Consider the following 13,529-nt stretch of genomic DNA (forward strand, 5'->3'; position numbering starts at 1 on the left):
AGTCACTGATATGTATTATTGATATTGGTTGATGTACTTTTTTTCATAGGAAGATGATAATTTATCTCTTGAAGATTGTGAAAAAAAAATTGAAAAACTGCAGAAGGTAAATATTAAATTCTAAGCAAGTTAGTGGTGATAGTGATGATGTTGAAAATTAACTTGTTCAGTAACTTTTAATTCATAATTGTGTTTTGGCTGGTTCTCTTTTTGTAACTAATATACACCACACAACGAAGTTGCGTAGGGTATAATGTTTTTGACACGTCCATCAGTCCATCTTCAGTTTTGCAGCCTTTTTTTGATCTTACAGATATTGACATGGTTTTTAGCTCACCTGGCCAAAGGCCATGTGAGCTATTGCCATCACTTGGCGTCTGTCGTCGTCATCGTTAACAATTATACAAAACTCTTCTCCTCTGAAACTACCGGATTAATTAGAAACAAACTTGGTATGAATGTTCCTTGGGGTATCCTGCATAGAAGTGATGTGGGGATTTTTGATTTCGTAAAAAAACATGGCCACCGTTACTAAAAAAAGAACATAGCGGTCAGACTAGTTTTTTACATATATCTCCAAAACCGTAAGGTTTAGACAAATTCTTTCGATAGCTTAAATGATCCTTAGTACCAGGACTACAAAAGTTTTAAGGGATAAAAGTTGTCAGGTGACTCCTTGTAAGAGTTATTGCCCTTGACAGGGGAAAAATGACTTTTTTTAACAGTTTTCAGTCAATATATTGAAAACTATGATGGATTAAAAGAAACTTTCAATTGTTGAAATGATCGTTATGATAAGCTCTACCAAAGACCTCTTGAGTCAAAATTGTTGGACAACTTTTTGTTAAATTTATTGCCTTTGAAAGGCAAAATTCAACAAGGTGGGTGATTTAGGCTCCTTGGAGCCTCTTGTTTATTGGGGTCCTTCTACACATATTTCGCTTATGAACAAATTTACAAAAAGGTATCAAACATGGGGACACATAAGGTATTTGAGTGTGCTCACTAAGGTTCTTTAATTGAAAAAAACCAAATAACTCATAAGAAAACATTTTGATTTTTATAACCCCAGCAAAGAAAGTTTGAAAAGGGGGGGGGTGTATGTAGGAATCATCCTGTGCATCTGTCCATCTATCACACAAGCGCAAATTCCTCCTAAACCACTCTAGGGATTTTAATAAAATTCCATAGGATGGTTGGGTATCATGTGTAGATGTGCATGTAGGGATGTATTTTCTGTTGGGGAGTCTGAAGGGAGATAATCCAAATTAAAGGTTTTACATGTTTAAACTTCACAAGTGCTACTCCTCCTAAACTGCTCTAGGGATTTTGATGAAATTTTGAAAGATCTTCGGGCATCATATATAGATTTGCATGAAGGAATATTATTACTGTTGGATGACTCCTAAGGGAGATAATCCAAATTAAAGGTTTTTACATTTCAATTCATGTGAAGTGAGGGTATTCTCTTTGTGTGCTTGCTCACAGTATTTCTCTTTTTATTTGATAATACATTATTTATTTGTCATTTCTTGGAAATCAACAAAAGAGGAAATTTTTGACTAAGCTTTATGACAAGCACAATTTCTTTTCATTCAGAATTAATAATTTAATATTCAAAGCAATATTTTATCCACTCATTTTTGTAGTGTTATTTTCTTTTAATTTAAACACTTTTCCAGAGAGTAATACTGTCCTAACATCTTTAATTTAGTTTTAATCAAAGTAGGTACATAGGAAGTCTTATATAAAAATAAAGAACCCTAAATATTTTCAATGTTATATTCCATTAATACTTGCTGTACACATTAAACAAGTTTCAACTTTTCAGCAACATGCACAACAAAGAGCAAAAGTTTTCAAAGCCTCACACAGAGTACGTGCTATAATGTTAGGACAAGATAGATATAGGCGTAGATACTGGGTGCTCCCTAAGGCAGGAGGAGTTTATGTAGAAGGATTAGAATCTGGAGACTTTGATGAAATCAGTATTCAACCTGAAGTGAAATCAGAAAGAGTGCAAATCAAAAAGGAAACAGAAAAAGATTCTTCTAAGGAAATAAACAAGGCAAAAGAACCTGATACACTGAAAGATGTGAAGAAAGTAGATTTTTGTGATAAAAGTGTGAGTTCAGAGAAATGTGATATCTCAGGAAATACAAAAGATGACAAAAAAGATTCTGATGAAGTTAAATCTTGCTTAAATGGTGAGGCAGCATCAAGTCAGCAGTCTGAATCAAACAATATTTTCCTACAGACACCGTCATCTAACAAACTAAGTGATCTGTGTCAGTTAGTCAAATCAGAACCTAGTGATGTAATTCCTGCTGCTCACTCATCACCGCTCATTACTCCATATTCTTCTGCCCCTTCACCATTCCATACAATGTTTAATTCACTGTCAAATCAAAACAATGAGCCACTATCATTAAACTCTAGTCCATTACCTGCTCCTCAGCAGAAATCCTCACAGTCATCCGACTCAAAGTCTAGTTTCCTCAGCATCGATACGCTTTTAAAGAAAGAAAAAGACGATGTAAAACTGTCTAAATCATCATCAGCATTTAATGCTTTTCCCATGGCTCCTGATCAAATGGCCAAGTCCTTTGAGGAAGATAAAAAACCATGGTTTAGTATATTACCTAGACTACCTTGTAATGATCTGTCAGTAGCACAAATCAACTCGCAGCATGGCTTAGCAAGCCCATTTAGCACTCTACCTTTCTTTTCACCGTTTCCAGTTGGTGCCTTTCCAAGTCAAAATCATACATTTTCATCATTCCAAATGGGACAGTTAGCTACAGACTTGAATGGTGTAAATGATTCATTGTTAGACAGTTCTTTTAAAGTTCCAGACACTCCGAAAAATGAAGGTAATTCTGGATGGTTTGATTCAATGGAAATGAACACTTATGATGAACCTCAAGCTATTCCTAAAGGTAAAAGTATGTTAATTAACTGACATGATTTCCTTCTCCTCTCTAACAGAATTCTGCTTTTTCCATTTTCAGATTTTACTTTTTTTTTCAGTTCATTTACTTTCAGTTTTGCTAATTTATTAATTTTTTTTCTTTGTAAAATCATATGTTATTTTGATCTGTTTCTATTAGTATGATATGGTTGTATCCACAAAATTGTTGATTGTTTTTGATTGACTTCATGTTTTTGTAGGTTTATTTATGGTAACTTGGAAGAGTATTCTTTAATCATTTAAATCTGGTTTTGAAAAGTACAATATGAACATTTTTAAAAAAAAATTACTCCAAATAATACAGTAATTGTCATTTTTGTGTAAATGAATAGCAGCTATATTTCAGAGAAGACAATAGGATTATGCTGACTTTGTTATTGAATTCTACCTTTTAACTGTGCATTTTGAATTCATTTAACTATCATGACTTTTATCTCTTATCCTGCAATTATTTGTCTTACATATCTTATATAATGATGAGACATTTTTAAATTGTAACAGAAATGACACAAGGATGGTGGAGAATTGTTGAACAGGACCAGGTGAGAGATCTAATGAGATGTTGCCATCCTCGAGGCATAAGAGAGAAAAACCTGCAAAAGATTATACAGAAATTCCAGGAGTATGCTTGCGAATCATGCACAAAGGGAGACAAAAATGGCAAGTAAACATAGATGTTTAAGGATGAAAAATCATTATCTTCCTTGAATGCTAATGTTTTATATGTACCTTATCCTTCTCATTGAATGCTAACAGAATTATTTTGTAAGATACATATACAATAATGATAGGGATTTTACACTGGTTTAATGGTAGAATAAAATCTGTAGATAATTGGTATTTTTTTCTATTTTATTTGTGCTACATGTAAAATTGTAAAAAAATATGATAAACTTTTGTTTCTAAGCAATATCTTGTCAGTGCTTCTGTTTTTCTTCGGAATTTTATTTCATTCAGATCATATAATAGTCATATTTTTGCTCTAAAAACATATATTTTGTACTTTATATGGGCAAATTCTACTTAGACAAGAAAAACTTATTTGAGGAGCTTTATTCTGAATCTGGTTTACAGCACATTTACAGATATCCCTTAGTTCATTTATTGTCTCTTTGATAAAAAAAATATAGAATATATAAGTGAATTCATATAGCCATAAAAAAAACTGTGAAGTCTTATATATCCGCAAATAATTGCAGTTTCCCTGCATATATGTATAATGTTTAAGGTTTTTTTTATTGGCATACACATTTTGTTTGGACAACAATTTGACACTACTCCTGAAATGTCAACATAATTTTACAGGCAAATTGTTGGTAAATCTACTTGGAAATACTGTGAGCAAGTACACAAGATGAAAAAACCCTTGCTTCATGCAGGTAGACTTCAGTCATGTGAATACCTTTTCATAGTTGGGTAATAACTATTAGCAGCCATCAGATAATCTTTATCTTCCTTCATGCACATCTAAATTTGATTCCTTTACTCCCTATAGAGTTTTATCAAAAGCTGTTAAGTGGTTTATATCCTGGTTTTCTTAAAATAAAAAAAATGAAATACACATTTTGAAATAATAAATGTTGCGTGTGTTTGTACAGTTGTGTCATTTGAAGTCTCAGACTCATCTGAATCTGAGGAAAATGAACCATCAGAAATAGAGAAAAAGGGGGAAGAAGATGGCGAGGAAAAGAAAAAGAAAAGAGGAAGGAAAAAGAAAAAAGCTGAAGAAGAAACCAAGGAACAGACTATCATAGACCATGCTCACCAGGTGGAGCTTTCAGTCCTTGACCTAATAGAAAACTTGGAGGAAAGAGTGGCTTCAGCTAGTCTTCAAATAAAGGTACAAGCCATTTGTTGTGCTTTACTGAAGTTATTACCGTAATTGTGCATGATTGTAAAGAAGCATATAATGAAATACATTAAGATTTCAATCCTTTTGAAACATTTAGCAAGATGCTTCCTATGGCATCTGTTTCCTTTTAAAAAGTTGGTTATTGGTTTATGCTGTTGCTGTAAACTATAAAAAAAAATTATGGAAAGTACCAGGACATCATTGTTAAATTTTTGAGAATTGCAGGACCAATTATATATACAAAGGGGTAGGTGCATTAAGGGATGAATGTTGCCTAAAAATATCATTTTTGTTGCAATAACTTTGAAAGTTTTTCACAACATAGTAAATATATAAATATAGGGAAAAATAATAAAAGTTGTGGCATTAGTTCATGGTAATGATAATGGTTAATTGCTAGTAGTCATTTATGTAATTTATATTCAGTTTCTTTATTTCCATTGTAACAAGGGACTCTTTTTGAACAGATTTTTAGGTGTGTTTAATTGTGTTATATTTTTTCCACTGTGGCCTGATTTCAAAGGGGGAGAGTTGTGATCACAACAAAGTACTTTAACCCTGCCACATCTTTGCACCTTTCCCTGGCCTATGTATGTCTTGTTTCGTTTTCACCTTTAGTTTATTTATATGTTACTTGAGTATATAGGGGCAACTCTTTCACTGTACTTGTGTATAATGATGTCACTGGGCCAGCTGCAGGTTGCCCAGTGTTGTGAGTGTTCTTTGTTGTTCATTTAAGACCAGTGGGGGGCCTGGCTTGGGCTGACATTTTCGTAATGGGGGTGGGGGTTGTCTCATTGACATATACACCATACCTATTCTCATTATATTTCTCCAGTTTCTGAGCCTTATACATTCAAAGTCATTGTTTTTCAACATGACACTAATATTGTTTTCATTCTGCAATGAAAAAATGATGAAATTGTTTTTAGATATATGTAGTTATGTACAACTTTATGAATTACATATTCCTGTTGTGCCCATCCAATAAATTTCATATTACACTGAATGCATGGGGAATTCCCCAGTTTCATAATAATCATAATTTATTCTCAGGAATTATCATAACTTTTTGAGTAATGTGTAAGGGTGTATGAGCATTTGTACTGACATCTTTTAAATACTTTTAGGGCTGGAAGGTACCACAGAGAATTTCAGACGAATCTGACATTAAGTTAGTCAGAAGATCTCAGTCTGATCTGAAGGAAAATGAAAGATATCCTTTAGATGTTGCTAGGGACAAGCTAGTTAAACTAGAACCCAACATTGAAAGGAGATATCTTAAACCTCCTCTTTGTAAGAAGTGAGTAGATAGTTTTTATGTAGAACAGTATGTATATTTCATTAGTCAAAGAAAATATTTGCACAGTTACACTTGCCTGACCCATGCATGATAATTTTTTTGTAACTGTTTGACAAAATTATAATTGTACAGCTATCATTTTGTTAAGTTAAGAATAGTTTCATCTGTTGTTATGAAACCAAAGTTTGTATTATATTCTCAATGGGCATGCTTGTTTACAACCTTTAAAAATTCCAAAATCAGAGTGTCACATTACCTGTGCTTGATGATAACAATAAACCTTGAGGACAGTAAGTTATTTACAAGTGCTGTATTATTTAGTATATTCATTTTGCTGATAATAAAGTGATTGATTGAAGGGATGGATTGTTCAAATTTGAAATAACTAAAAACTTCAGACAAGTAAACCTTATTTTTTTTGTTAAGAAAGCAGTGGTGTCTACAAAGTTTTTTACATGTTTTATTATAGAAAATGTCGGTCATGAACTGATGTGAAAGAAAATATGTTTTATAGAAAATGTCATCTTTTACAGTCTGACTGCAAATTCAGTCATTTCCTCCTTAAAATTTTTAAAATTGAACTTGACAAATAAAAAAAATAATAATCCAAGATAATTAAGTTTTTATTTGGGAACAACACAAAACACAGTATTTATTGTTGAACACTGGTCATTATCAAGCACTGGACAGGAAGCCAGTTTACACTTCAAACTACATAAAAGTGATCCTAAAAATGGATTATGGCTTAACAGTAGATAACAAGTTGGTCCAATTTACACATTAAAGGCAATATAAAACTCAAAGTATAGTATTTCTATTTGTAGTCAACAGATTAAAATATCAAGTATAACAGCCTCAAGTCTGAGTGAAAGTCGTGATTCAAATCATTTGGATGATACTGGTGATGAAAATGAAGACACCACCCCTTCTGTTCCAGTGCAAGTGTCTTCTGGTCTACTGACATGGAGAAATGCGGTTGCCATGGCAACATCCCCAGCTCAGTTGACAATGTGTGTTTACTTACTGAACAATGCAATATCATGGGAAAAATCTATTATGAAAGTGGTATGTTTTTTTTTGTTGTTTCTTATGCTATAAATATTGCTTAATCTAAATTATACATGCTCTGTCATTTAAGAGTAAAATTTCTTTATGAAAGATCATGTAAACATTTAAAATTCTTTACCTGAAATATTCATTCAGTAAAGCAGTTCTCTTTAGTTTAGTTTGTTATGAAAAAGAAAATAGTTATTACATGTTTTCTTGTAAGCATCAAATTTGAATGTTTTACTTTGTAGTGATTAAATAGTTACTTTTTCTACAGTATTATTATGAATACTGGATTATGAAGAAATGTTTTCACTTTCAGCTTTGTCAAATCTGTCGTAAGGATGATAATGAAGCTATGCTTCTGTTATGTGATGGCTGTGATAAAGGCTACCATACTTACTGCTTTAAGGTAAAAATTATATTTGATCTTAATAAGGTTTTACAACAAAGATCTACACCACAACAGTAAAGCTTGTATTAATTGTGAGGGTTATAACCCAAACCCAATAATAAGAGACTAAAAAGGGACCAAAAACAAGCATTTGATAAGATTTAATAGTAAAACTCAAGTATTAGTTTATTTACTTCCATGCAATTGAACCATGAAGTTCCATACACAAACGTTCATTTTTGATTGACTATTGGATAATTATCCTAGCCATATATTAGTTATAGACCCAAAATCTTTCTGTTTTACTGGATAAAATCTTGAGTACAAATGTATGGATCCTTATGAAAATGTGCTACAAGGTTCCATACCACAAAAGCAAGGTTTTGATTGATGTTTGGGATATGGCCCTGTTTAAAATTAAGGAACCAAAACGGGACCAAATGCATTTTATAAACTTCACTAAATAACTTAAGTCAAAGTCTATGAATTTCTACCACAAGGTCCCATTATCAATGGAATACTGAGGTTGATTTTATTGTGTACTACTTGAAATTTTAAGGAATAATGAGCCAAAAAAGAGACAAGACTAAGTCTTTCCCATGTGTCTGCATATTGATTTAAGTTGAAATGAATGGATCTCTATGAAATTGTGTTACAAGGTGCCATATCATAAAACTGAAACTGGTATTTATTTATGGGGTTACATGTACATTTTTTGTATATTCCACTGGGGAATAAGTGGGAACAAAGTAAATGAATCTGTATGAAACTGAAGCTTGAAATTTATCAATATGCTAATCAAATCTAAGTGTGAGGATATAATCTATTGGTAGTCATAACTAAAATGTGAGGATTTAATATAATGTTAATCATAACTAAAATGTGAGGATATAATTTAATGGCAATCATAACTGAGGATATAAAATGAGGATATAAGATTCTGTTGGTAGTCATAACTAAGATGTGAGGAGAATCATCTATCGGTAGTCATAACTAAGATATGAGGAGAATTATCTATTGGTAGTCATAACTAAAGAAAACATGGTACATGAGATGAACAAGTTCTGCCCACTAATTTGGTCTATGTGTTCTCCATATGTTTATGTATGAAAACATATTACATTTATTTTCTGTTTATAATGGACTGCAGCATAAAGTTGTTGATAAGCAAAACTTGGACATTCTATTGATGTATGTATATGTTTGGCCTGTTTTTTCTGGGATATAATAAACAAGCCTGACATAATGGGAAGTCTCTTTTAATGTGTAAATTTTATGTTACAGCCAAAAATGGATAATATTCCTGAAGGAGACTGGTACTGTTATGCTTGTATATCTAAGGTGAGTTTAAATCATAACAATGTTGAAGTTGTTTGTCAAAATTATTTGTTTTTTTGGAATTAAGTTATTCAACAGATGTTAACAAATTATTTTACATGGTTAGTAAAGTTACATTGCATGCATCTGTTATATTTATATTTCAATACTGAATGCAATGTTAAATTTTCAGAAAAAAAAGTATCCCATGATATTTTTCCTTGGCTATTAAGACAATTGTTATTATGCTCATGCCATCAGGTGTTGTGATCATTTTAAGTTTTATTACTGATGTTATATCTGTCCTTTTCATCACATGAATCTCAGCAGCTCTTCATTGGAACAAATCTGAAATGTGGCATTCAGCTTAATGTTTGATAGGTTGTACCCTATGTAAGGCCAAGTAAACTTACATGGTAAATTCTCATCCAATCTTCACAAAAAATATGGGGCAGGTGGGAGGATTTTATTTCTTATCTTTTATTTTCTTACCAGATTTTTGCTAGCCTAATTTAGCTACTAATTTAGCTGACTAAAAATCCAAAGCCACATCAGTTTCAGGGAAGAAACATCATTTTAGTCACCAAGAAATGAAAGATTTGTGTGTTATACTATCTCAAAACTAAAACAAAAATCCTGATTTTGAAATTTTTGTCAATTTTTTAGGAGCGGGACAGGATGAAAATTTAATTATTAATATTTTTTTGGCCTCAGCCTTTCACAACAAAGTCATGTTTCCTTTACTGTCTTTGTTGTAAGGGTTCCATACTTTTTTGACACAATAAATCATCAAAGCCTTACACAGTTAATTTTATTCAATAGATGATTAGATTTCTACCAGGTTCTCATCAATATTCTTTTGCATTTTTTTATATGATATGATGGATAATTGGTCTCATAGTCTTTTCAGTGACAAAAAACCTGTGAATTCTGATTTTTTTTTAACAGGCAACAGGAGAGCCTTGTTGTGTTGTATGTGGTAAAAAGAATGGAAAGATTGTTGAGTGTGATCACTGTCCTAGAGCTGTACATATTGACTGTTTAGATCCACCACTACCTCGAATGCCTAGAAAATATTCCTGTCCGTCATGTTTAGCTAATCAGGTACACTGAAGTTTATTTGTTTAGAACTATACAGTACTTGCATGGGTGCAATCTTTTAGAAGATGTAAAAATTGTTTTTTAATTATAATTTTTAATTATTTTGAATAATGCTTAAATGTTAATTATTAGCTAGCACTGAATTAGTGTGAGCTCTACTGTTATTACATGTATCTTATATTTCCATAAGGTTCCTAAATATACCGTTACAAAAAGTCATGTCCAAGAAGTACCAAGAAGATGACTGTTCTTAGGAAGAAATTTTAACATTTCCTTAAATCAAACAAATGAAAATATATATATTGATCTACGGTATGTGCAGTGAAAAATAACTACCGTATATCTTTTCTGATAGTCTTGAGTGTTTTCTTTTTTTTCTATTTAAAAGAAGTGAATATGATCTGTTTGAAAAGTTTGGGAAAAATGTATATGTATTCTTCTCTGCTGTCCCATGCTACACTTGCTGTTGTCAAGAACCTAACCTGCCTTGAAAAAAATGTAGCTCTGACTGTATGGTAGGAAAGGCTAATTATTTTCTTTTCGAAATTTACTTGCTGCATTTGTTTACATCACAGGTTCATGAGGTTATCTGTAAAGTATTCCCACCATGTGTGAAGAACTGTAATGTTTCCAGAATCTGTACAAGTTCATCAGACTTTTAATTTATTTTAGGCAAATGAAAAGTAGACTTGTTATAGATATGTAGCATTTTTTGTAGTCGGAAACAAGTAGTAAACTGTTTGTAGGGTATGAAGAAGAAAAATAGAAGAAGTCCTAAAAAGAGAAGAGAAAGCTTTGTTACTAGGGAGAGAAGAGATTCTGATACATCATCTAAACCTGTAGAAGTTCCTATTGTTGAGAAAAAGAGGGGTAAAAATGCTGAGAAACTTAAAACAGCGGAACAGTCTGATGATATGATAGTCTGTAGGTAAGTGACTACTTATTGAAGATTTATGGCTAACCTTTAGTGGATAAAAAACCGAAGTGAGGAAATTTAATGAACAGATGAAATAGCTTACAGAAAATGGAGGTGTAAAATAATGAATAAAATGGTGGAACAGAAAGCAAAAAAGTCAAAATTAGAAAATCAATCCGTTTGAAAGTTACTCCTATTTACTGGTATTAACAAATCAAAGTTTTAGGTTAGTCCTTCATTAGGCTTTCTGTATAAAATTGCATGGCCTATTACAAAAGTTAGTATAAGTTTATTCCAGGGCCTAGTACAACAGTTAGTATAAGTTTATTCCAGGGCCTAGTACAACAGTTAGTGCAAGTTTATTTCAGGGCCTATTACAAGTTTGTATAAGTTTATTCCAGGGCCTAGTACAACAGTTTGTAGAAGTTTATTCCAGGGCCTAGTACAACAGTTAGTATAAGTTTATTCCAGGGCCTAGTACAACAGTTTGTGCAAGTTTATTCCAGGGCCTAGTACAACAGTTTGTAGAAGTTTATTCCAGGGCCTAGTACAACAGTTTGTAGAAGTTTATTCCAGGGCCTAGTACAACAGTTAGTGTAAGTTTATTCCAGGGCCTAGTACAACAGTTAGTGTAAGTTTATTCCAGGGCCTAGTACAACAGTTAGTGCAAGTTTATTCCAGGGCCTAGTACAACAGTTTGTAGAAGTTTATTCCAGGGCCTAGTACAACAGTTAGTATAAGTTTATTCCAGGGCCTAGTACAGCAGTTTGTGCAAGTTTATTCCAGGGCCTAGTACAACAGTTTGTAGAAGTTTATTCCAGGGCCTAGTACAACAGTTAGTGCAAGTTTATTCCAGGGCCTAGTACAACAGTTAGTATAATTTATTCCAGGGTCTAGTACAACAGTTTGTGTATATATATTTTTGTTGTAGACTAGTATTGACAGACTTGGAAAAACATGATGATGGATGGCCTTTCCTGAAACCTGTTAACTTCAAACAGTTTCCTACATACAAAAAGTACATTAAGAATCCAATGGATTTTACAACAATGAGAAATAAACTCAGGGACAATGGGTAAGAGTGAGATAGCATTACATGAAGTAACTAAATAATACATCATTGAGAAGTGTCACCTTAGAGTTGTGTATTGGACACACAGGTTACACACTGAATAATACAATTACATAAAAACAAGTGGATGATAAGTGTGTCTAAGTTTGAATAGCTGTCAACTATGGGGTAAATTATGACAAGATGATTATAATTTACAGCTATTCAGCATACCTGACAACTTTTGAAAATCCTCATGTTTTTTTTTCCATGGGACAGCATGGGAACAGACAATTTCATGACTTATTTGGAAAAATTATTAGTTTTACTGTATTTATGTATGGATGACAGCCCTCTAGTATTAACACCCTTCATTCATTAAAGGGTCTTTTTTCAGTTGACCATGTGTTTTATGACAATATTTGTGCATGTAATAAAATACATAGAATTTATAAAGCCCCCTTTTGTTGCGGTTTCTTCAACACCTGATGAAATTCTGAAGTTTAAATACTTGCATAAAAAACAATTTGAAAACATAGCATATTCACATATTACTATTGTTTTAAAACTACATAGTGAACACCTTCCATAAAGTTTATATATAAACAGAGGTTAGAGCTAAGATATAAGTCGTAAGAATTTATGCTCTTAGTTTTTTCATCTACTAAATGAGCATGAATTTATAATGCACTTTAAGTTATTAAACATGATTAATTGATTGATTGTTGGGGTTTAATGCCCGAACAGCAGTATTTCAGCTATAAGCATATCATGAAGTACAATGTATTTTTTATGTTTGTAAAAATTTTACAAAAATTCAAGATTGCTGCTATATAAATTCCAAAATCATCACTTATTTATGGGAATAGTATTTCCTATAAATAGTATTTCCTTTCAAACTGTTGCAAACACAACTTTAGGCAAATATACTGTACTGTTGAAAATATGGAAAGTGTAAAAAAATTATATGTGCAGTAAAAATCAATCATTAACAAATGATTAGAAGATTTAAATTGCTGTAACTTGGATGACTTTCATGTTATCATTAACAATAAATAAGTACAGGTATTAGTTTATGAATGCAATATATGGTAATTGATATTGGCTTTCTAAAAAAATTATAATAAACAATTCTGTATTTCAATCAAGTAATATGATGGCATGTATTCATGAAATATGTACAAGAAATGAAGTATCTGTATCAACACTATACAACAGTCATCATTCAGCTGATTTCTCAAATCTTTATGTAGAAAACTTTATAAAGATTTATTTACTGTTTTTTTTGTTGTTGTTGTTGTTGTTAATTTTCAAGAATCAGGGAACTGTATTTGCTAGACTTCAATTTCCACCACCGTTTATATACGTTATATTTTCATGCTACATTTGTACTTATAACTATAAAAAATAATGAGGATATCTTATGATGCTAAGATCAACTTACTTTAAACAAACTTATTCATGGGACAAGTGTTTTTGTTGGTTTACTTAGAAATAAATAAATAGTGAAAATTGGTCACCTTGTGAAGTGGAAAGCACTATTATGTTTTTATATTACTTAATATGTTATCTGAATG

The 13,529-nt window shown here is 31.9% G+C and overlaps 1 protein-coding gene across 13 annotated transcripts in view; it reads left to right on the plus strand.

Annotated features, from left to right (window-relative positions):
- The window catches only part of LOC148612458 (bromodomain adjacent to zinc finger domain protein 2B-like), a 69,924-nt gene that overhangs the window by 53,917 nt on the left and 2,478 nt on the right, over positions 1 to 13,529 (plus strand). For 11 of the 13 annotated variants that reach the window (XM_088593887.1, XM_088593886.1, XM_088593888.1 and 8 more), the window contains 11 exons: positions 50 to 106; positions 1,832 to 2,939; positions 3,473 to 3,631; positions 4,570 to 4,811; positions 5,954 to 6,126; positions 6,951 to 7,191; positions 7,496 to 7,585; positions 8,852 to 8,908; positions 9,833 to 9,988; positions 10,732 to 10,913; positions 11,833 to 11,976. In XM_088593887.1, the coding sequence (XP_088450013.1) occupies positions 50 to 106; positions 1,832 to 2,939; positions 3,473 to 3,631; positions 4,570 to 4,811; positions 5,954 to 6,126; positions 6,951 to 7,191; positions 7,496 to 7,585; positions 8,852 to 8,908; positions 9,833 to 9,988; positions 10,732 to 10,913; positions 11,833 to 11,976 (2,609 nt within the window). Of the gene's footprint in view, positions 1 to 49; positions 107 to 1,831; positions 2,940 to 3,472; positions 3,632 to 4,569; positions 4,812 to 5,953; positions 6,127 to 6,950; positions 7,192 to 7,495; positions 7,586 to 8,851; positions 8,909 to 9,832; positions 9,989 to 10,560; positions 10,914 to 11,832; positions 11,977 to 13,529 lie in introns of those variants that run through there. The other 2 variants (XR_015924413.1, XM_088593897.1) reach the window with 2 other exon arrangements.

The sequence above is a fragment of the Perna viridis genome, chromosome 7 (genome assembly GCF_037379345.1).
Source record: "Perna viridis isolate PV_CMFRI_1.1 ecotype Kerala chromosome 7, ASM3737934v1, whole genome shotgun sequence".
NCBI lineage: Eukaryota > Metazoa > Mollusca > Bivalvia > Mytilida > Mytilidae > Perna > Perna viridis.